This window comes from Chlorocebus sabaeus, chromosome 14, assembly GCF_047675955.1.
Source record: "Chlorocebus sabaeus isolate Y175 chromosome 14, mChlSab1.0.hap1, whole genome shotgun sequence".
Classification (NCBI taxonomy): domain Eukaryota; kingdom Metazoa; phylum Chordata; class Mammalia; order Primates; family Cercopithecidae; genus Chlorocebus; species Chlorocebus sabaeus.
The window spans coordinates 28,672,523-28,695,085 of NC_132917.1; the positions used below are offsets into that span (position 1 = coordinate 28,672,523).

Consider the following 22,563-nt stretch of genomic DNA (forward strand, 5'->3'; position numbering starts at 1 on the left):
GGTTCTACCGCCAACAACATCCCTGCGCCAAGCCAGCTATGCACTTCCTGGCTACAGTCACCAGGCAGAGGGGGCCCAGTGCTCTCTCTTTCTGTGGTGTCCATGACCCCAGAGGACAGGCCGGCCACTTGGGAGTGCCTGTGCTCCAGTTAGCCACAGAGGCAATGAGACTAAGGGGAAAAGTCTCTTGGCTCGGTCTCTCCCCCACGCAGGGAGCTATGGGCTCCTTCAACGAGTGGTTGCTATGCAGCCTTGTTTATTCGAGGAGAGCTTTGCTGAGAGCTGGAGCACGCCAGCAGCGGGGCTCGTGGCCACCCAGCACCTGCTCAGACAGGAGGCTGCAGCCCAGGACTGCGTGGCTGGTGGGGGCCAGGCTGGGCCAGGCCTGGGGCTTGCCTCCCTTGCCCATCCTTGCCTCCCTGGGCCCATAAGCATCAACATCTCTGTAGAGACCAAGGACCCTGGATTCCTCCAGTGACAGGGGTTTGGCCTCTGGACAGAGAGGTGAGAGGCGATAAGTCCACCAAGCCATCTGTTGTGGGGAGGTGAATGGGAGGCCGGGTCAGGACCCCTGAAGTCCTTGGAGGGAGGGAGAAGGACTCGAACTGGAGCAGGCACAAAGGCACAATGAAGGAAAAAGCATCCTGCCATGACATGGAGGCTGTGTGACCGTGGGGATGTCCCTGACCCTCTCTGGGCCTTCATGTGGCAGCTCTAGGGGAGGAGGTTGGACTCACTGCTCTCTGAGCACTGGGAGGCAAGGAAGGAGGGGCTGGCCTGGGCTGGCCCCTTCCCTGAGTCATGGCTTCTGTCAGCAGTGCTCTCTGCCTCAGGGTGAACCCTTCACGGGGCAGCGGCTCCCTGGGGTGCTGTGGGCGATGGTGCCGGGAGGAGTGGGGGCATGCTGTGGGGACGGCACCTGTGTTTAGGGTGCTAGGGCACCCCGTGAGAGCATGGGCCTTGGAGGGGCTCTGCTCTGGGTTTGAATTCTAACCCCACCTCTTTCTGGCTGTGTGGACTTGAGCTCTTTGCCTGTCTGGGCCTCAGGTCTCTCATCTGTGAAGAGGGGTTTAAAAAAACCTCTCTTGGTGCCGCGTGTGAGCATAGAGACAGTCAGGAGGGCAGCTGGCACATTAGCCCATGTGCAGAACGGAAGTTACTGTTGTTGATGCTGTTGTCACGGTGGAGACTGGCGCGTTCCTTTCTGGAGCGCATTTCAGTCTCCTGAAACTAAGTTTTTGCCAGTCGCTTCTCCAGGACAAGGGCTGGTGCTGGCGGGGGACCTCAGAGGGCTGCCATTTCCTCAGGAGCGCTGGGAGGGGAGGGACTGGGGCCCGTGCTGTCGGAGCATCACTGAGGCAGGTCACAGGGCATTGGTGCCTGGCTCCAGGAAGTGGTGTGAGGGTCCCATCATCGTTTCTATCCCACACCGGGTAGTCCCTCACCCTTCTCACCCATGCCCTGCAGGAGACGGCCCTGCAGCCTTCTAGCTACAGGCTGGCTGGCTCCCAGGACTGACTCAGTTTCAGCCCATGGATCCCAAGACTAGAAGATTTGAAGAAAGGGGGAGGTAGTTGGGGGCAAGGGATGGGGAGATGTCCACCTGAGGTTTGGAGACACCTGCCTCTGAGGGCAGCGCATCCTCCCGTTGACACCACGGCCAGCTCAGAGGCACCAGACTGCGCACCAGCACAGAGGCTGGAAGTTCATCATCGCAGACAGAAGAACGCACAACATGTGTGCACAGTGTGAGGAATAGTTATAAAGTGAATGTCCATGTGGCCACCGCCCAGGCCAAGAAATAGACAACCTGGCCGCCTCCCAGAACCCACCCCCATGGGCCCTGTCCTTATCACAACTGCCTCCCTTCCCCTTAGGGTTAATCATGCTACTAATTTTTCCTGGCTTTTCTATCAAGTTTTCCATCTATGTCTGCATTTTTATTTTAATTTAATTTCGCTTCATTTTTTGAGACAAGGTTTCACTCTGTCCCCCAAGTGGGAGTGCAGTGGCATGGTCTCAGCTCACTGCAACCTCTGCCTCCTAGACTCAAGTGTTCCTCCCACTTCAGCTTCCCAAGTAGCTGGGTGTACAGGTGCATGCCACCATGCCCGGCTAATCTTTGTGTGTGTGTGTGTGTGTGTGTGTGTGTGTGTGTGTGTGTGTATATTTATTTATTTATTTGTAGACATGGGGTTTTTCCATGTTGCTCAGCCTGGTCTCAAATTCCTGGCTCAGATGATCCACCTGCCTTGGCCTCCCAAAGTGCTGGGATGACAGGTGTGAGCCACCACGCCCGGCCTATGTTTGCATTTCTAAACACTCAATGTAGTTTTGTCTTCCTTTGAACTTTGTAGAAGTAGGGTCATACCCTGTGTGTTCTTTCAGGTCTGGCTCCTTCCACGAAACATTACGCTGTGGCATCATCCATAGTGTTCAGTGGGGCAGTCGTTTGTTTCATTACCCTGTAATATTCTATGTTGTGAGTGCACCATGATTGATTCCTTCATTTTCCTGTTGAACATTTAGATTTTTTTCTAGATTTTGGCCATTATCCATGGAGCTGCTCTGGACACTCTTGAACTCCTTTCCTGGATCACCTGTGCAAGATTTTCTCAAGGGTGGGTTCCTAGGAGTGGAACTGCTGAACATTAGGTTTGTGCATTTTTAGCTCTATCAGGTAAAGCCAGACTACTTTCCCAGGGCGTTGTGCCCATTTGTACCTCACCTGCCAGCTGTTGTGAGTGCTCCCGTTGCTCTGTGCTCTCACTAGCATTTGGCATTGCCACCCATGTCAATTTTTGCCCATCTTTGTGGGATGGTGGTAGCATCTCATTTGCATTTTCTTGATTACCAGGGGGTTGGGCATCTGCCTCCAGCCCTTCTTCCTCCCCACTTTCTTCTCCTGTTGGGTGCCTCCCTTCCTCTGCTCTCTGTGATCTCAGCCCCTCATGGTGCTCAGGCTTTTGAGCCCCATTTTTCTCTCTGCCCTCCCCACCCCTCCATCCCTCTCCTCCATTCTTCTTCTTGGAGGACCAATCACTCTTCCACGTACTTCTCAGTGTTGGAATTACAGAGCCACTGTCTGGAAGTCTGAGTTTCCCATTTTGTGTTTTAAAACCTCTGGTTCTTGGCCCAACTCACATCCCTTCCTGGGTCTTGGATTTCTCTTCAATAAAACAAAGACAGAAAAGAAATGTCCCTCCACAGAAGCCATTTACATTTCCCAGGCAAAACCTGGTGTATTTCCTGGAGAGGCACATGCAAAACTCTGGCTCCTATTCAAGAAAGTCGACTTCCTCATGGGCCACTGGGAAGGGACAGGGCCCGGGTCTGAAGTCTTCTGAGCTTCTGGCAGGGAGGCCTTTGCCAAGAGCCCTTTCCTGGGATGTGACAGACATTCAGATGCCAAAGTCATGTCAATACATCTTTGCTGAGATTTTAGACAAGTTGCTTTCTTTCTTCCTAGTCCCTTCTGATCCTCCGAGTACAGGTGTTTGTTCACAGTCTATAGTTTGAAGATTCAAGCTCCCGCTACTGGGCAGGAATCCTCAACTGACCAGCCAAACCCTGCAGAAGGCATTCCCGGGACAGGGGGCCAAGCCGTTTTTCATTTGAGACTCCAGCACTGTGATCGAGTGCTGGGATAACTCTTACCTCGACGGTGGAAATCTCAGGGCCAGCGGAAGACTTCCAAGCCCCAGCCAATGGCTGTGTGATTTCAGGCAGGATGGACGCAGTGGCATCCAACGCCTCCAAAAACCTTAGTCCTTGGGAGCAGACTGCATGGGCTCTGACCAGGCACTGCAGGGGCAAGGTGACCATTTTGGGGCGGCCTTGATGGGAAGCTGGAGAAGGAAGCTTTCCTCTCAGTCCTGCTGAAGGCCTTGCCAGCTGGCAGCCAGTGTGATGCCTACAGGGTTATGGGCCCTGGGATGGGCATTGGCTCCTGTCGGCCTTATGTATGTGTGATAGACTGCATGCATGTGTCCCCACAAATGCAAATGTTAATGCCTAACCCCCCATGTGTTGGTATTAGGAGGTGGGGCCTTCGGGAGGTAATTAGATTCAGATGAGGTCGTGAGGGTGGTTCTCTCATGATGGGTTAGTGCCCTTAGAAGAAGGGACCAGAGAACTTGCTCTCTCTCCCTCTGCCATGTGAGGACAAAGGGAAGACAGCTACCTGCAATCCAGGAAGCGAGTCCTCACCAGGAGCAGAATCAGCCAGCACCTTAAACTTGGACTTCCCAGCCTCCAGAACGAAATTTCTGTTTTTTTGTTTTGTTTTTTGAGTTGGAGTTTTGCTCTTGTCGTCCAGCTGGAGTGCAATGGTGTGACCTCAGCTCACTGCGACCTCTGCCTCCCAAGTTCAAGTGATTCCCTTGCCTCAGCCTCCCTAGTAGCTGGGATTACAGGTACTCACCACCACACCCAGCTAATTTTGTATTTTCGGTAGAGACAGGGTTTTGCCATGTTGGTCAGGCTGGTCTCAAACTCCTGACCTCAGGTGATCTGCCTGCCTCGGCCTCCCAAAGTGCTGGGATTACAGGTGTGAGCCATTGTGCCCAGCCAAATTTTTGTTGTTTAAGTAACGTATTCTATGGTATTTTGTTATAGCAGCCTGAGCAGGCTAAGACAGTAAGTCACACAGCCTCTGTGGGCCTCAGATTAACCCCTCATTTATAAGGAAGGAGACTAGCTGACCTCCAAGGCCCCTTCCAGCTTGAAATTTAGTGACAGGAGAAAGGCACGGGAAATTCTGTTAAATCACTAGCCCAAGTTCTGATTTATCTCTAATTTATATTTGCAACAACACCACACACAAAGGTGGCGGCATGTTCAGAAGATTTTGAATTTTGTAAATTTATGTATAAGTTACACAGCCTTTGTTACTAGGACCACAGCCCACTCATATGGTTCCCTTTGAGAATTAGAAAAAGATGTTTCTTTCTCAAGACACTTTTCTTCTATTCATCAGAAAAAGACTGAAATGAATGTGCAAATATGTACAGTCATTGTCTAAAACAACATTGCCAGGACTTTGGAGAAGATGTAGTGTGAGGCTCGTGCCTGTAATCCCAGCATTTTGGGAGGCTGAGGTGGGTGGATCATTTGAGGTCAGGAGTTCGAGACCAGCCTGGCCAGCATGGCAAAACCCCGTCTCTACTGATAATACACACACAGAAATAACTAGCTGGGCATGGTGGCACATGCCTGTAGTCCCAGCTACTTGGGAGGCTGAGGCAGGAGGATTGCTTGAACCTGGGAGGTGGAGGTTGCAGTGAGCTGAGATCATGGCACTGCCCTCCTCTGGCTGACAGAGTGAAACTGTGTCTCAAAAAAAAAAAAAAAAAAAAGAAAAAGAAAAGGTTGTAGTGTGAGAGATTGAGAAATGTCTCCTTAATTAGGATGCCCTTGTGCAGTGCCCAACCTAGACAATCAAACATGGCGGCCCTGCTTGCAACCTATCTCATTGTTTTTCAAAAACAGCCTAAATAAAGCTTTCTCTCACCCTAGGCTTTCCTGTATCTTTTAGACCATTAATGATCACATCAGAATTTCCTAGGTTGGTGGGGGGCGGTTTCAAATGCTGTGGCCCATCCACCCCCAACCTGAGACACCCACACTGAGCTGCTATTACAAATGGGTGGCCACATTCCTCAGCTGCGCTGGGCATAAAACAGTTGGGAAGTGCTGCTTTGGGTTTCTGACCACTTCCTCTGCCCTGTCCTGGGAGGTCATTAGATTCAGGTGTGAACTGCCTCCTGAACAGACTCTTCTGTTAAGAAAGATTCTTCCCAGCAACGTGGTACTTGACCCCTGTTGTAAGTGTCCCGCCCCAGCCTGCCCGCTGCTTCCTGCTCACCCTCGACAGCTCAGGAAATGGAAGGACCTCCTGCTGCACAAGGTGGCACCTCCGTGTTGCTGTCCAGCCTCAGCCAGGCCTCTGTAGCTTCTTGGCCCAAAGACTTTCAAAAGGGACATTTCCCCTCTTTCTTCCTGAACATCTGAACACAGCAAAACAGTTACTAAACAACCAATACTATTAATAGCCACTGTGGATTGGGCCCTTGGGCCCAATCAGCCTATTAAATGTTTCTCATATTTTTTGGAATATTCTCAATAACCTTGGAGATAGATATTTCTATCTATTTCACAGTTAAATGGAGACTCAGAGAATTTTAACCATGTGCCTGAGATCACGCAGCTAGTAAGTGATGGAATTTAACCCCGTTGACTCCTGAATGAATGCCCTGAAATACTACCACCTCCATGAGCAGAAACCATCAGCCTCGACTCTTCCACTTAGTAGCTCTGTGGCTTCAACTTAGTTACTTAACCTCTCTGAGCCTCAATCATCTTGTCTATAAAATGAGGATGAAAATATGTACTTTCTTTCTCTATTTCCAAAGCTCAATGACATAGTCTTTGGAAGCATGAAGTATATTGCCTGGGCACAAAGCAAAATGGAACTAAGAAATGTTAATTCCTTCACTTAGTTTCTTCTCAGCAAGACTGTCTGGAAGATGTGCTTTAGTTTTGAACTCATTCATTCAGTCACACTACAGTTACTGCGTTATTGCCATGAGCCTGGCACTGTTTGTCCCTTTGTCTGCATTCTGTGGAATTGCTGGCTGGCCGCACCACATATTGTCTGAGAACAGGGCGGTTGCAGGAGTACTAAGCCCACCTGATCTCATGATGGTAGAGGAGACGCCATCTGCAGCAGTGGTGGTAGCCCCAGAGCTGGTAAAGGGGTCCAGTTGTGGTGGGGGTGCTTCTTATCTGTGAACGGCCTTCCTGCTGGCCCCCACACGCCCATCACAGCTGGAGTCAGGGGCCTGAGTGGCGGAGGGCCTTGGATACCCCCACAGGCGGTCTGGTGAGTGTGGATATCAATCTCCCCGTTGTGGATGAAGTGGCTCTTGGGACTGACAGCTCTAGGAGTGGCTGAGTTGAGGGTCAGTGTGGAAACCAGCCCTGCCCCAAGCTAATAAAGATGGACACGCAGGTGGAGCCATCCAGGCCTCCTCGCAGCTTGTCTGCAGCTCCAGAGAGGGAGGTCTGGCTCCACTGTAGGCTTGGAAGCCCGATAATCGGATGGCAATTGAAATCACAAGGATAGGTGCTGCCTGTATGAAGCCCTCCTAATAAAGATGGAGGCGTCTGGGAGAGGAAAGGAAAGGAATGGTTTGATTCTTCTAAAGTCAGAATATGCCCCTGCGACTATTCAGAACTTCACACTCCCGAGTCCAGCTCTCACATGCAGCAGGCTCACCTCCCTCTTCACCGCCAATATCAAGGCTGTTCTACGTGCCCTTTCTCTCTTCCTGACCCCTCCCTCTGTAGGACCCTTGGCTCTTCCTCCAGGGTCTGAGGACTGGCACTCCCGTCTGACCCAGCCTGTGCCCTTCTCCCTCGGCTGTTAACACTGGGCTCCCGCTCCATCAGCTCCCCTCCCTCCCCTGGGTCTTCAGCCTTTTCCTTCTGGCTCTTTCTCCTCCTCCTGTGAACTTGCTCTAGAATCTCCCTGAAAAATACAGATAACAAACAAACAAGCAAACAACACAACTTCATCCACCCTTCCTTCCCCTCCAGCTACTCTCCAATCTCCTGCTTTTCTCATCCAAATTCCCCAGCATTGTTTGGACTCACTGTCTCTATTTAACCTTCCACTCATACCTCAGACCTCAGCGATTTTCTGCGACCCCCATGCCTCCAAAGGCACAGACATTGCTCACACTAAGCTCCCGATGATTCCATGATGGTCACATCCAGGTGGCTGAGCTGACACCTCTCATCACTCTCTGCTCATCTGGCTCTGCTGGTGCCAACTGCCCTGGCCTCCCTGGCTGTCCTTGCTCAGACTCCCTTGGGGCCTCCCCTTCTCTACCCATCTCTGCTCAATGCTGCTGTTTTCCCGAGACGTTCCTTAGCTCTGGGCACTCTCTTGAGGCCAGGTTTTGTTTTTGTTTTTGTTTTTCTTTGAGATGGAGTCTTGCTCTGTTGTCCAGGCTGGAGTGCAGTGGTGTGATCTCAGCTCACTGCAGCCTCCACCTCCCAGGTTCAAGTGATTCTCCTGCCTCAGCCTCCTGAGTAGGTAGGATTATAGACGTGTGCTACCACAAAGCTAATTTTTGTATTTTTTGGTACAGACGGGGTTTTTGCCATGTTGGCCAGGCTGGTCTCTAACTCCTGACCTCAAGTGATCCGCCCACCTCGGCCTCTCACAGGCATGAGCTGCTGTACCGGGCCCGCTTTTCATATTTTATTGAATGCAATATTGAAGTGAGATAAGCGTTATCTCCTTTTTTTTTTTTTTTTTTTTGAGACAGGATCTCTGTCGCCCAGACTGGAGTGCAGTGGCACAATCTCGGCTCACTGCAGCCTCGACCTCCTGCCTCAGCTCCCCCAAGGTAACTGAGACTACAGGGACAAGCCACCACGCCTGGCTAATTTTTGCATTTTTGTAGAGACGAGGTTTTACTGTGTTGCCCAAGCTGGTCTCGAACTCAAGCGATCCGCCAGCCTTGGCCTCCCAAAGTGCCGGGATTACAGCATTATTTCCACTTTGCAGTTAAAAGAGCTGGGCTCAGAGAAGTTTAACAATGTGCCTTCAGTCACACAGCTTGCAGGCACTGGATTTTAGTCTTATTCCCCTTCGTATCTTAGTACCTATGGCATGTTTGAATGAGTGAGTGAATCGCAGATTTTCAGTGACAGGCCGAACTCTGGAGGTCAGAGTCTCATAAGTTGTTCACCTGACAACATCCAGGGTCCTCCCTGCAGGTCTACCACCTGGGCTGCCTCCCATGAGGGGAGCAGAGGTGGGTGGAGGGGTGAGATGTATGTGTATGGTGATTGGAGGCGTGGGTAGCTGTTTCTTATCCTCAGGGAGGCAGCACGAGATATAGGAAGGCATGTTCCATCCAGTCTAAACCCTGCGTATAATCAGTGTCAAATCCTGGTTAAGTTGTTTATTTTCTGTGCCTGGTCCAGAGGCTGGGCTAACATCTCTACATTTCAGTCCTGTAATTCTGTCAGAGGCTCCCCTTCCTTGGGAAGTCCTTCCAAGGCCCCACTCGAGCGTTCTGCATGAAACTGCAGGTCAGATAATGTCATTCCTCTCCTTGAACAGTCTCCAGAGTTCCCCTGGGCTGCAGGGCAAGCCCTGACCCTCTCACAGAGCATTCTGGGTCTCCCCCGATGGCCCTCATCCCGCTCCCAGGCCTGGGTCCTCTTGCCAGACCCCAGACTCACAGGCACATCTGCTCCGTGCTTTCCTCAGGCCGCCGCCTCAGCCTGGAACATCATTCCTCCTTCCTACCCATTTAGACCCCATTTCCTACCTGTTTTGATCCCACTTCCAGGCCCAGCACGGAGGTTGCTTTTCCGTGGAGCATCTCCGGTGCCCCAGTCAGTGTGGAGGGTGTCCCTGAGTGCTCATCGCTGCAGCAGGGTTACTTCGTCCTGTCGGGCGTGACAGTGAACGTTCACCTTCTCTGCTTGGCATTACAGACAGCATTCGCTTAGAAGTGTGGGCTCAGGGGTGAGAGCTGGAGGGGGTCAAAGGCAACCTCTCATTTGAGCGTCTTATTCTATAGACATATCTGTCTCCTCTGCATGAGGACACAGATGTCTTCTGTGTCACCTGGTCTGTCTTACAGGAATGGAGGGCTGGCCTGTCATAACTTTAAAGACAGTGTGGGTGTATGGACATGCGAGTGAGTGAGTGTGTGTGTGTGTGTGTGTGTGTGTGTGTGTGAAGTGGGGGGCGGGGGACTTGCTTTTCCCCAGGGAAGGAGAAGGAAGATTCACACCTGACATTACTGAACAATTACTATATGCCAGCAATAGGACTATTATTTCTAACATTACTTCATTTATTCCTAACAAAACCCCTTGTTAGGACATTTTTTTCAGATGAAGAAACTGAAGCTCAGAGGAATTAAATCAGCTTCCCAAGTTTATACAAGAGGGCCCAGGGCAGGATTCCAGCCCCTCTGTGTCTGAGCCACAGCCAGCGTTCTGGGAGTTCTGAGAGGGGCACTCGGGCGCATACTGGCTCGTGGGGTGTGAGACGGGAGGGGGCCTAGATCTGAGGCCTCTCTTCCGAGAGTATGTCAGTGGGGACCATGTTTTTGGTTCCGGAATGAGGATTTGTAAACTCTGCCATTCTTCCCCTCAGCCTGGCTCGCCCCCTCTTCCTTTCTCTGTCACCTTGGTGTGAGCTCTACTGTTCCCACCAGCTTTGTCTGAGGAGATGAGAACTCTGGCTGGAGATGTCTCAGAAGTCTCTGAAAGTCAGAGCGGGTGGTGTCGTGACAGCAAGAGAAGCTGTGAGAGCGGCAGCTCCAGGGCTGTGGTGGGTGGGCTGGGTCTGCCCCGCCCCGTGGGAGCAGGTGGATGTGGAACTGCACGCTCCCTGTGGGCTGTGCGAGGCCTGGGTGGTTGGGGTTTTGTTCTTGGGGTGAACTTCTTTACTGGGCCACCCCTAGCTAGCTTTTGTTCCCTTTCCACTTGACACTTGAGTCCCCTCTGTCACCTTTCTTCATTCCTGTGGTGCCAGTCACTATGGAACCTCCGCAGCCATAGCGTTAACGGGAGGAGGGGACAATGGCCACTTACTTTGGGTTACCCCATTCCCTGGGCTGGGAAACAGAGGCTGAGAGGGGAGGAGCCAGCCAGGCGGAGTAATTCAGAGCATCAGGAAGTGAGGACAAGATCCTGGTCACCAGAATCCACCGGCTCATTTAGCCCTTTGGATCAGGGGCTAGCTGTTCTCACAGGGGAGAGTAGCGCCTTGGTGTCTAGAGCAGCGCCGGGTGCGATGGGGCCTCGGTGAACTGCACCTTGGGGGTCAGGTGCTCAGTGGAGTCTGTGCCCTATCCACACTTGTGCTGGACTTCCTGATTCTTTTATAGTTTGGATATGGACCATTCAGTTCCCACAGGCCCCTGGGCCAGAGTGATTTCCTAGGGTGGTGCCTCTCACTGCGCCCACATTAGTCGGGCCTGTTTGTCCATAGCAGCTCTGGCCACCTGCCACCTCTAGGGCGGGCACCTCGGAGATCCTGCACTAGACCCTGGGGCCTGAAAGGTCGAAGGTGTAGACCCTGAGAGGATCTCAAAGGGGCTCTGCTAGAGGGGATGCTTTGGCAAGCCGTGGAATGGCTCCAGATTTCCTTTCCGTACTGCTGGTGTCCTGGGGCCAGGGGGATCCTGGGCTGCCTTGGCCTGTTGACCTCTGACCACTGAGGAGGCTACGGTGGGAGAACCGTCTTGTTCAGAAGGCCCATTGCAGTAGGGGTGGTTGTTGAAACTTAAGCATCCTGTACCCTCAGGCAGCTCGAGTCTTCTCTTTAGCCTCCTAGAGGGTAATCACTTTGGGGAAACTGAGGCAGCAATGACCACTCTGACAGCCTAGGGTAAGAAATAGGGCCGTGGTCTTATTATAAAGTGAATCTGAACTACAGGCCAGTGATTTTTCGATCCTGTTTGAACAGCAAAATCAGAAGGTAAGGCCGGACGTGGTGGCTCATGCCTGTAATCCCAGCACTTTGGGGGTCCAAGGCAGGCAGATCACTTGAGGTCAGGAGTTTGAGACCAGCCTGGCCAACGTGGTGAAACCCTGTCTCTGCCAAAAATACAAAAATTAGCTGGCCATGCTGATGCATGCCTGTAATCCCAGCTACTTGGGAAGCTGAGGCAGGAGAATGGCTTGAACCTGGGAGGTGGAGGTTACAGTGAGCCAAGATCATGCCACTGCACTCCAGCCTGGGCAACAGAGGGAGATTCTGTCTCAAAAAAAAAAAAAGTTTAAAAAAAAATCCCTGTGGCCTATTTCCTAGACTTAATTCAGCAGGGGCTGGAGGTGGGGCCTGGAAATCTGTAATTTTAATTAGTTTTCAGGATATTCTAATCTGCAGTTAAGGAGAACAAGGACTGCAGCTAAATATTGCTTTTCTGCATATAATTTTCATAGAAAGTGTATCCTCTGGTTAGAGATATGGGGAACAGGTGGGGTCTGTGGCTCTCATAGCCCCCAAATCCCAGGACCCCAGCTTGTTTGCTGTAATTCAGCCATGGAAGGTCTGTGCCAGCCTGCCACATTCCTACTGGGTTTTGTCTGGAAACCAGCTGCCTGGTCAATCTCTTGAGCCTTTTCCCTAGCTCAGGGGGTGAAGTCTGGGGTGTTGGTATCTGTGGAACAGAATCTTCCCTCGCCTTGCCTGGGAGAGGTGCCGTGTCTCACAGGGGTTCAGGACTGCTTTTCACCACCGTGTGGCCACATCCTTATCTCAGTAGATAATAAACAGAGAGTTCCCCTCTCCCCCGTTGTGAGGAAAATTCTCAGACAGGGAACTCGTGTCTTGAGGTTCTAAGAAGTGAGACCAGGCTGGGGCTGTGCTGGGCTGGGTGCTGGGCTGGGTGCTGGGCTGGGTGCTGGGCTGGGCCTGGCGCTGGGCTGGACACCTGTGTTTGGGTCGAGGGTTGCTAAGAGCTACTCTGCCTTCTGGGGCCTGGGTGGGGCAACGGCTGGCTGGCTTCCAAACGGAAGGCAGGTTTCTCAGTTCCTGAGTTGGGATTTCTTGCTCAGAAAAGGGAGTTGGCACAGGTTCCTGCCCTGTCCGCAGACGCTTTGTGGACGAGAGCTCCTGTCTGGGGTAGAAATTGGGAGCTGTGGGCTTCACCCTCGGTCTTACCACAGATCAGCTCTGAGGGCACCTCCATTACCTGTCAGAGGAACACGGTCGCCATTATCTCAGCAAAGGATTCATAGAATTGTGTGAAGCCGCAGAGGGTGCAGTGAGACCCTGTCACATGGAGAGACAATGAAGTTAGGTCAAGGGCAAGAGCTGACGGCTGACCCCAGAGGCTGAAGGGAGGGCAGGAGGGATCAAGTGTGGACAATGCAGTGGCTGAGGGGTCACAGGTGTGGCTTGTTCAGTCAGGTGAGAATGAGCACCAGGGACGTCATGGAGGTCGTAACCACACATCCCAAGAGAGACTGGAGAGCCAGTGTCCGAGAGGCCCCGCCAACACCTGTGTGATGAGTGGTCACAGAGGCCAACATCGTCATGGGCTTTCAGGGCAGCTGGTGGACTGAGGGGCGTCGGAAGCAAACAGAAACTGCTGGAGAAACAAAGTGTCAGACACTACGTTGAAAAAAATTCATCTTTCCCCACGACCCTAAAGGTGTGTCCATGTCTCAGTGACAAGGGACGGCAGGTTGATGGGTTTCGTTGACACTCTTCATAACGAACTCTTCCCAAAACCACGTGGCCTCGCACTTGGGAACTGAAACATTTGTGAGTCCAATGTCAGAAAAATGGCATCCTTCAGTTTAATGGCCGATTTCTTCATGACAATAATGCTTTAGCTCCTGACGGGCTTTCTGTGAAGTAGTTTAAAAGTGTTAATTTGCTTTTACTGACTTCTCCTTTCTCTTCTTATCCTTAGGTCCCAAATGTTACAGGTTGGAACCCTCCAGACCCCCAAGGACTGTACTCACCACCCAGAAATAGCTGCTGCCTCTGGGCAACCTTGCAGGCACCTTCTCCACCCAGGACATGGGCACCCGTGACGATTTCCCCAAAGGTAAGTGGCACCACAGGAGGCCTGCGGCTGGTGTTTTCCGGGCTAGGGGACCTGCCTTGGACACTCCCAGAGGCCAGAAAAAGGGAGATGTGGAGATGAAGGCTGCTGGGAGATGCAGCCAGGTGGCCGTGCCTTTCCAGCCCTGGCCAGCAACCCACGTGCTGCTGCTCAGCTGGCTCTCTGGGTGGCTCCCTGGCTTAGGAGTGCTTGGAGCGTTCTAGAGCCTTGGCCTGAGCTTTGCTTGCACTCTCTGCAGCAGGGTGGCTGGTTCCTTGAGGGGCTAATTCTGTTCTGTGGTCAAGGGTATGTGGATGGGCAGGGGATGTGGGCCGGGGCCTCAGGGAGAGTGAATAGCTCTATTTCCTTAGCCAACTGGGTGGAGTAGTGGGAGCAGTGCGTGGCCAGTTAGCATCAGGAGATGGGCCTCAAGGCCTGGCTCTGCTTTTGGGAGCCAACTGGGTGAGCCTCAGTTTCCCCTGGAAAGTGAGGGGATTGGTCCTGCCCCAGATGAAATGGGTGCTAGCAAGGTGCAGAGCTGCTTCATCCTGCAGGGACTGGAGCAGGGGCCAGATGGCCATTTGGAAGGAAGGCAGAGCAGCAGGATGGCCAGAGCAGTGGTTCAGGAGACAGCGCATGATGTACACGGCAGAGCTTCCGGTGGCTTCGACATAGGAATCAGAAAACACCTGCTTACTTTAGTGCTAAATCAGATCCCACCCGAACGTAGATTCCAGTGGGGAAGTGGGAGGTGCTGAGATCTTAGAAAGAAAAATCTACAAATCTAGAAATAGGATAAAGATGTTGTATGAACTTTTACTGCTGTCAACTCCTTTGCTTTACTGATGTGGGAACTGAGACTCGGAGAAGTTAGCGTATTTCCTCAAGGTCACACAGGTGGCAAAAAGTGGGAACCCAGGCTTCTGAGTCCCAGACTAGGAGTCTTTCAGCCTGGGGGTGGATGAGCTGGGTTTCCACCTGCGTAGTGGCTTCTCCAGGTGGTGGGTTAGGGCCCCATGGATGGTCCTAAGGTGTGTTTGGGAAGGACTGAGCCGGAAGGGTATGGGACCCACGTTTGTGAAGTGCCTGCTGAGCGGCAGGTACAGTACTGCAGAGATGAGTAAGACAAAGTGCCTATTCCTAGGGAAGCTGCGGGGCAGGAGCAGAGAGAGGTGTGGGGAAGAGAGAGTAACGGGGGTGTGCCTGGGGCTGTGGGAACACAGGAGAGGGGGTTTCTCTTTCTCTTTTAAAAATACTGACACATAATAGTTGTACATATTTTCTGGGTGTACATGTGATATTTGGATACAGGCATTCAAGGTGTAATGATTAAATTAGGGTAACTGGGATATCCATCACTTCAACCATTGGCCATTTCTTGATGTTGGGAACATTCCAATCTAGCTGTTTTGAATTATACAATACATTATTATGAGCTATAGTCACCCTACTGTACTATCAAACAATAGCTCTTATTCTTTCTATCTAACTGTATTTTTGTACCCATTAACCAACTTCTCTTCATTCCACCCCCTTCTCTTCCCAGCCTCTGGTAACCACCATTCTCTTCTCTGCCTCTGTGAGATTGACTTTTTTAGCTCCCATATATGAATGAAAACAAGTAAAATTTGTCTCTCTGTGCCTGGCTTACTTCACTTAAGATAATGACCTCCAGGCTGGGCATGGTGGCTCACATCTGTAATCCTAGCACTTTGGGAGGCAGAGGTGGGCAGATTGCATGAGCTCAGGAGTTTGAGACCAGCCTGGGCAACATGGTGAAACCCTGTCTCTACGAAAATACAAAAAAATTAGCCGGGTGTGGTGGCAGGCGCCTGTAATCCCAGCTACTCGGGGGAGCTGAAGCAGGAGAATCACTTGAACCCAGAAGGCGGACATTGCAGTGAGCCAAGATCGCACCACTGAGACTCCATTAAAAAAAAAAAAAAAAAAAAAAAAGATAATGACCTCCAGTTCCATCCATGTAGCTGCAAGTGACAGGATTTTATTCTTTTTTATGGCCTGATAGTATCCCACTGTGTATATGTGCCACATTTTCTTTATCCATTCATCTGTTGATGGACACTTAGGTTGATTCCATATCTTGGCTATTGTGAATAATGCTGCAATAAACATGAGAGTGCAGATAGCTCAATGTACTGATTTACTTTCTGTTGGATATTTACCCAGCAGTGACCTCAAAAGCACAAGCAACAAAAACAAAATAGACAAATGGGATTCCATCAAGCTAAAAAGCTTCTGTATCCCCAAGGAAACAGTCAATAGAGTGAAGAATGGGAGAAAACATTTGCAAACTATCCATCCAACAAAGGATTAATAACCAGAATATATGAGGAACTCAAACAACTCAGTAACAAAAAACAAGAGAATCTTCTTTAAAAACTGGCAAAAGATGGAAGGCTTCTTAAAGGAGCGCAAGCCTTAGCTGAGCTTCCCCTCCTCTTTCCTGACTCCTGCTCCCTGTATGGTCTCAGTTCAGTGGTCCCGCCCTCTGGGAAGCTTTTTCTGTCCCCATCTCTGGCCGGGCTTCCAGGCCCCACACTGTCATTGCTTATTAATCATTGTCTTCCCCGCCAGACTTCAAATCTCACTGAGGACTGAGTCAGCCTTGCCCACTACTGTCTCCCTGCACAGGGAGCGTTCACAAATCCCTGTGTCGGGGATAGAGGGTGCCTTTTGCTAAGCTGAGGGAGGTTAGGAGAGAAGAGGGAAGATCAGTGTAAGACCTGCTGATGAGGTGCCTGGGACTTCCAAGAAGGAGTTGGCAAAGTAATCTGATGCTCTGCTCTGCAACGGGTGGGATTGGTCAGGGTGGAAGCCATAGGGTAGGGGATTATCTGCTGGGCGTGGCAGTGAGGAAGTGGCCTTGGAAGAGCAGCTGGTGGACAGAGGTTGGGGATGGGCACTCCAGGGGTCAGTGCTGTTGGGTGATGGAAGAGGGGTGCCCATGAAGGAGATGAAAAGATGGAGTGGGGTTTGGAGCAAAGCCAGGGTGCGAGGAAGGAGGAGGCAGCCAGGCTGAGAGGCTGGGGTAAGTGGGGTTGGAGGGATTTGGTGGAGATCACAGGCACCCTGCCTGACCCTGCCAGGCTCTGGTGTTGTGGGTGGGGCCACCACATGCCTTGGGTTTTTGGGCAGGGACACTGGGGGGTGGAGTGCTCAGGGTTACGGCCAGGTGTTCTTGGTTTGCTCCCAGTCTTGGCCTTGGAGGACTCTCAGGTGCCGCTCTTCTGTGCTTCTGTCTCCAGCCAAGGTCCTGGCCCCCGTGGCCGAGTATTGTAGGAGCATCCCTCGGACCAGTGCTGGGCCCCGGGTGCTCCCGCCTGGAAGCATCAATTCCAGTCTGCCTCATGGAGAAGGTGAGATGGGAAGACCCGCCTGGTCAGGGCCCCTGGCCTCATCCTGGAGCGGGGAGTGTGGTAGATGCTGGCTGTGTTCTCAAGCTACCAGCAGGTGTCACTTTCCTGTGGCTCCTGCTGAAAATGCCCTTTGATTCTTTCAAAGGCAGGTTCTTTTCAACCTTGTGCCTCAGAGGTTGGAGGTGTGCAGAGGGGACCGGCAGGACTAGGGAGCAGGGCTCTCTGCCTGCGCCTGGACCTGGGAGTGTACTCAGCACCCAGGGTGGCAATGGGGAGGGGGCCCCTCTCAAGATGTCCACTCAGCGTCTCTGCCACTTGTCCAGCATCTGTGGCCTGGGTCTCCGACGGGGCTGGGGTGTGGAAGAGCTTTCCAGAGCCCGCCTGTCTGAATGCTTTCCCTGCCCCTTTCTGCACCAGGGCTCCCCCAGGGCCCAGGTGAAAAGCACCACTTCCTGAAGATCTTCTAGAGCCTCTTTCCTCCTCTAAAAGTGCTGAGCGTTTTGTTTCTCTCCCATCTGGTGTGTCTGCTGGGGGTGGGGGTGATTTGCTCTGAGACTCCTGAGCTCCTGCTTGCAGCCTGTGCTTGGCATAGGTCAGTGCTCAGGGATCTGATGACTTTGTTGGACCCTGGAGATTGGTGGATGGTGGACCCTGGAGATTGGTGGATGGTGGACCCTGGAGATTGGTGGGTGGTGGTCCCTGGAGATTGGTGGATGGTGGTGTCTGGAGATTGGTGGATGGTGGGCCCTGGAGATTGGTGGATGGTGGTCCCTGGAGATGGGTGAATGGTGGTCCCTGGAGATGGGTGAATGGTGGTCCCTGGAGATTGGTGGATGGTGGACCCTGGAGATTGGTGGATGGTGGTCCCTGGAGATGGGTGGATGGTGGTGTCTGGAGATTGGTGGATGGTGGACCCTGGAGATTGGTGGGTGGTGGACCCTGGAGATTGGTGGGTGGTGGACCCTGGAGATTGGTGGATGGTGGTCCCTGGAGATGGGTGGATGGTGGTGTCTGGAGATGGGTGGATGGTGGTCTCTGGAGATTGGTGGATGGTGGTCCCTGGGCAGATGACCTTCCCTATGATTCATGGCCTCTTGTCTGTGCTGCGATAGGACTGCATGTGGATTCCCCCTTTTGTTCTGAGCACCTCGTGGCATGGGTCTTGTGAAGACTAGGTGCTTCAGAGACACTGTCGAATGAATGACTCGCCCCCAGGAGTGACTGAAACATTAGATGACTGGGTCCCACCAGGCAAGTGGCTGCCTGTTCAAAGGAAGCAATGTCAAGGAGCTTGCTGGTGCCTGCTGCCACCCTGGGTACTGCGTGCCAAGCCATTCACAACTCTGTCCCCCTCAGGTTCCCTCCAGCCTGAGCCAAGCACCCTACTGAGCAATGAGGAACCATCACAGCTCCCGAGTGGACACGGAGAGCTGGGTGGCCGCAAGCTGGACACCCCTTCCAAGGGCTGGCAGGAGAGGAATGGTTGCCCCAGGAACCTCGGGGCCTTGTCTTTGGGGGCCCAGCCTCTGGTGCTCCTCCCTTCTCTGGAGTCAGAGGCCAATAGCGTGGCCAGGGACACCACCCAGATTAAGGACAAGCTCAAGAAAAGGAGGCTTTCAGAGGGCTTGGCAGCGTCTTCCCGAGGTGAGCACTGGCCCCGGCCCACCCCTCACCTACCCACTTCCAGGTCAGGCCCCCAGGCCACCAGGGCTGTGAGGGTCAGCAGGCTTCCAGGTGGCATGCTGGGATCCCCTGGGGGTGATCAGTGGGCACACGCCAGGTACCCTCTCTGTGACCTCAGTGACCTCCTTGGAGCTGAGCCTCCCTCCTGGGCTCTGCAGTGCTTCCCGACTGGCCTCTTCATCCCCACCCTTGCACCTTCTAGTCTTGTTCCAGAAGGATCCTTTTAAACAAATGTTCTTCCCATTTCCACCACTATGCTCAAAACCAGCCAGTGGGTTTTCGATGTGCTTAGACTAAGATCCCAAATGTTCCCTTATGCACAAGACCCTCTGGCCCTGGCCTCACACCAACCATGTCACTCTCTGCCTTCGGTCTCTGCTGTCCAGGGCCTGGGGCTTGTAGGCTATTTCCTGCCTGAGGTTTAGAGCCACCACTCCTGCCCCACCCCTCCTCCATTTCCCACTCCGAAAATCCCCATCCAGCCTCTCTTCTTGGCTTCAAAGCCCTCCTCAGAGAGGCCTCCTTGACTCCCCAATGTGAATTTGCCCCTTAGGATGCTCTCCAATCACGCCCTATCATTTGTTTCCTTCAGTTCTTTTCATGATTTGCATTTATATCTTTACTTTTGTGACTGTTTAAAACCTGAATCTTGCATGTAATTGTCCACTCCAAGAGGGCAGTGACCGAGATCTCGGTGTGAGGCACAGTCGCTTGGCACCTTGGAGGCTCTCAAGAAACGTTTGTTGAGCAGATGAACAAGGGATTCAACAGCAGGCGCTTTATACTCTCTCTCATCTGGGTGGTGGACAAGCAAAGTTCAAATCTTAGTCCCTATACTCACTGGCTCTGGGGCCTTGGGCAAGTCAGTAACCTTTCAGGCCTCAATTTCCTCCTCTGTGGAATGGGGACACTATCAATAATACTTCTGTGTTACTGTGGGGGTTTAGCGAAAACTTGTACACAGAATTCTCAACACCTGGCAGATGGGAAGAACTTAATACATTGTTACTATTTTCCTTCTTTCTCTCCCCTTCTGGGCAAATCATATGGGTTCTTTTTAGCAGAATGAATTCCTGGGTAACAAGAGCAGTAAGAAGTCTTGAGGTCTTAGGAAGAAGGGGGAAGTGCTCTCAAGAGGCAGGTGGTTGCTGCCGTCAAGCCTGAGGTTGCCGTTGGCTGTTCTTCCCCTCCCCTGTGCAGACTGCTCCCCCTGCTGAGCCTCTCCCTGGAGTTGTGGGGTATGTCCAGCTCCTGGGGAGCCCAGGATGATGCCAGGGAGCCCCTGGGAGGAATGGTCCTGGCTGGATATTATGGAGGCAGCAGGTGGGGTTGGAGTGCCCGAGAACTTCCTTAGAACTTGCAGGAGGTGCAACTTCTAGAGCTGCCACACCACCAACTTTCTCCTTTAGGGGTTCAAAGCCTTTTTCTAGTCATTTCGTTTATTTTTTATAAAGTTCCAGTGTAGGGAAAAAAAGAATGGAGTTGTTCTACCTAATGTTCTGATGGGCAGTGACCTGTAGACTTATCAGGTCCCTCAGCAAGCATGGAGGGCTGGGGATCTCTGGCCCCCGAGCAGGGCTGGGGCTGCTCTGGCCCCTGCATTGAGGCTGAGTTGACTCCTCTGTGCCCTCACCCAGCTGGGGCCCAAGGTGGCCCGACAAGTGACATGGTCTCCACTTGACCACACCCCTTCTTCTCCATCCTTTCAGCACCCCACAGGCTAACCACAACACAACAGTGCTCCAAGACAGAACAGAACCAGCACCAGAAGCCAGGAGGGGAGCAAGTGTGCAGGAACAGAAGATATTTTGACTCAGCTAGTTTATTTTTTGTTTTTGTTTTTCTGGGACAGAGTCTTGCTCTGTCGCCCAGGCTGGAGTGCAGTGGTGCGATTTTGGCTCACTGCAACCTCCAGATTCAAGCGATTCTCCTGCCTCAGTCTCCCGAGTTGCTAGGATTACAGACAACCACCACTAGACCCAGCTAATTTTTGTTTTTTTTCTGAGACAGAGTCTCGCTCTGCTGCCCAGTCTGGAGTGCAGTGGTGCCATCTTGGCTCACTGCAAACTCCGCCTCCCAGGTTCAAGCGATTCTCCTGCCTCGGCCTTCCAAGTAGCTGGGACTATAGGCATGTGCCACCACACTGGCTAATTTTTGTATTTTTAGTAGTGATGGGGTTTCACCATATTGGCCAGGCTGGTCTCGAACTTCGGACCTCAAGTGATCCTCCCGCCTCAGCCTCCCAAAGTGCATGGGATTACAGATGTGAGCCATTGTGCCTGGCCTGACTTGGCTGTTTTGATGCAGTGGTTTTGATGAGGCCAGAACAAAAGTTAAAATGCTAGTCTTTTTTTTTTTTATTCCTCATCACCAATATTTGCAAAGATAACCCTGAGCTCTTGGCCCACCCCAGTGTTTCTTGCCCTGTGCCTTTGCCTGAGGCATGGCTGCTGGGTGAGGTGGGATGGGGCACAGGGCGCTGGAATGTCTGTTGAGCACCTGAAACATTCAGAAAGGAGCTGGAAGTGTGGCGGCCTGTCTTAGGCTACGTTAGCTGTGTCAAAACAGCTACGCACCCCCATCACTAGCCGAAAAGGAAAGGGGAGCAGAAGTAATTTATCAGCCCCTGTCATGTGCCACGTACTTGCCTGGCATCTTATAGAAGTGATGTCATTGAATCACCCCATTCCACAGAAGCGTGATGGGGTTCAGAAGGCAGTGGCTTGCCCGAGGCCACATTGCTTCTACCCGCGGCCAGGACCTGCCGTGTTTCCTCCTGATCTGGCACTGCTTTCATTTCCCTTCCTTCCCATGCTGCCTCTGAATCCTAAACAGGTGACTTGGATTGGCACTTTCTGGAATGGCACAGACGCTCAGAAGCGGCTGTTTGCTCAGTCTATCAGTGGTGGGGCTGGGGGCAGGTCTGGCCTCTCTCCTCGCCATCCCAGTCCTTCCCAGGGCAGAAGGCCCTGTTGCTGGGGTCTGAATCCCCCCTCCACTCCCTGGTCTTCTGGGACTAACTGATTTCCCATCCCCATCCCTGTGCAGCCTCTCTGAATCCAGGGGGAGGCCCCCAAGGAGTTCCCCTGTGGAGCACCATCCCCCGAGCCACCTCTCAGAGGCTGCTGAGGGTGCCCAGGCCGATGCCTCCCATCCAGAGTATCCCCACCACCCCCGAGGCCAGTGGAGTCAAAGAGAAGGGCCTGGACCTGCCGGGGAGCATTTCGGGTCCTCACGAGTTGAGACCCGGTGCTCAGGAGGTAAGGCAGTGCGACTGCTGGGCGTCTGGTCCTCAGCTTCTTGTCCCCCTTCCTCCTGCCTTTCTTTCTAGCCTCCACCAACCCCTGACCCCATGCCCTGAGCATCCCTGGAGGTGTCTCGAGGTCTGCAGCGAGGATAGGGACAGCACTGGGAGAGGCTCAAGGCTCTGATTTCACCACCTCTCACAGCATCCCAAACCTCCATAGCTGGCCTGGGGGCTCTGGGTGGCTGTGCCAGAGGCTGCATGACCTTTGTCCTAGAACTGGTGGTCCCCCAGGCCTTCTCTAGTCTACATGTTCCAGAATTCCTCCTGCTTTCTGGCCCTCTCCATTTTAAGCAAGAGTGCGGCAAAGAATGCTGGGCTAGGACTCACGTTTGGGCCTTGCTTTCTGCTCTGCCCCTCACTGGCTGTGTGACCTTGGGCAAGTCACACCCCTCTTTGGGCCCCAGTTTGCACATCTATGAAAATAGAGGTTTATACCAGATGTGTTTGAAGGTCCTTCCAGTTCTGATGTTCTAGGATTTTTCTGAAATGAGAACAGAAAAACAAATAATAATAGTCATAAAAGGGCTTGCCAGTCTCCTCACCAGGAGTGGTAAGGAAGCAGTCAGCCTTCTGGGGGTCCTACGGTGATGTGGCTAGA

The 22,563-nt window shown here is 52.5% G+C and overlaps 1 protein-coding gene across 5 annotated transcripts in view; it reads left to right on the top strand.

Annotated features, from left to right (window-relative positions):
* Nucleotides 1-254: 254 nt before the first annotated feature.
* Nucleotides 255-22,563, top strand: part of TOGARAM2 (TOG array regulator of axonemal microtubules 2) — a 70,306-nt gene continuing 47,997 nt past the window's right edge. For 2 of the 5 annotated variants that reach the window (XR_005243115.2, XM_038006222.2), the window contains exons 1-4: nucleotides 16,417-16,647; nucleotides 16,865-16,975; nucleotides 18,332-18,619; nucleotides 21,707-21,918. Coding sequence is in view for 4 of the 5 variants with exons in the window: in XM_038006222.2 (XP_037862150.2) it covers nucleotides 16,581-16,647; nucleotides 16,865-16,975; nucleotides 18,332-18,619; nucleotides 21,707-21,918 (678 nt within the window). In the remaining variant the exon portion in view is untranslated. Of the gene's footprint in view, nucleotides 505-13,129; nucleotides 13,200-13,463; nucleotides 13,602-16,223; nucleotides 16,386-16,416; nucleotides 16,648-16,864; nucleotides 16,976-18,331; nucleotides 18,620-21,706; nucleotides 21,919-22,563 lie in introns of those variants that run through there. The other 3 variants (XM_007971062.3, XM_073022890.1, XM_038006223.2) reach the window with 3 other exon arrangements.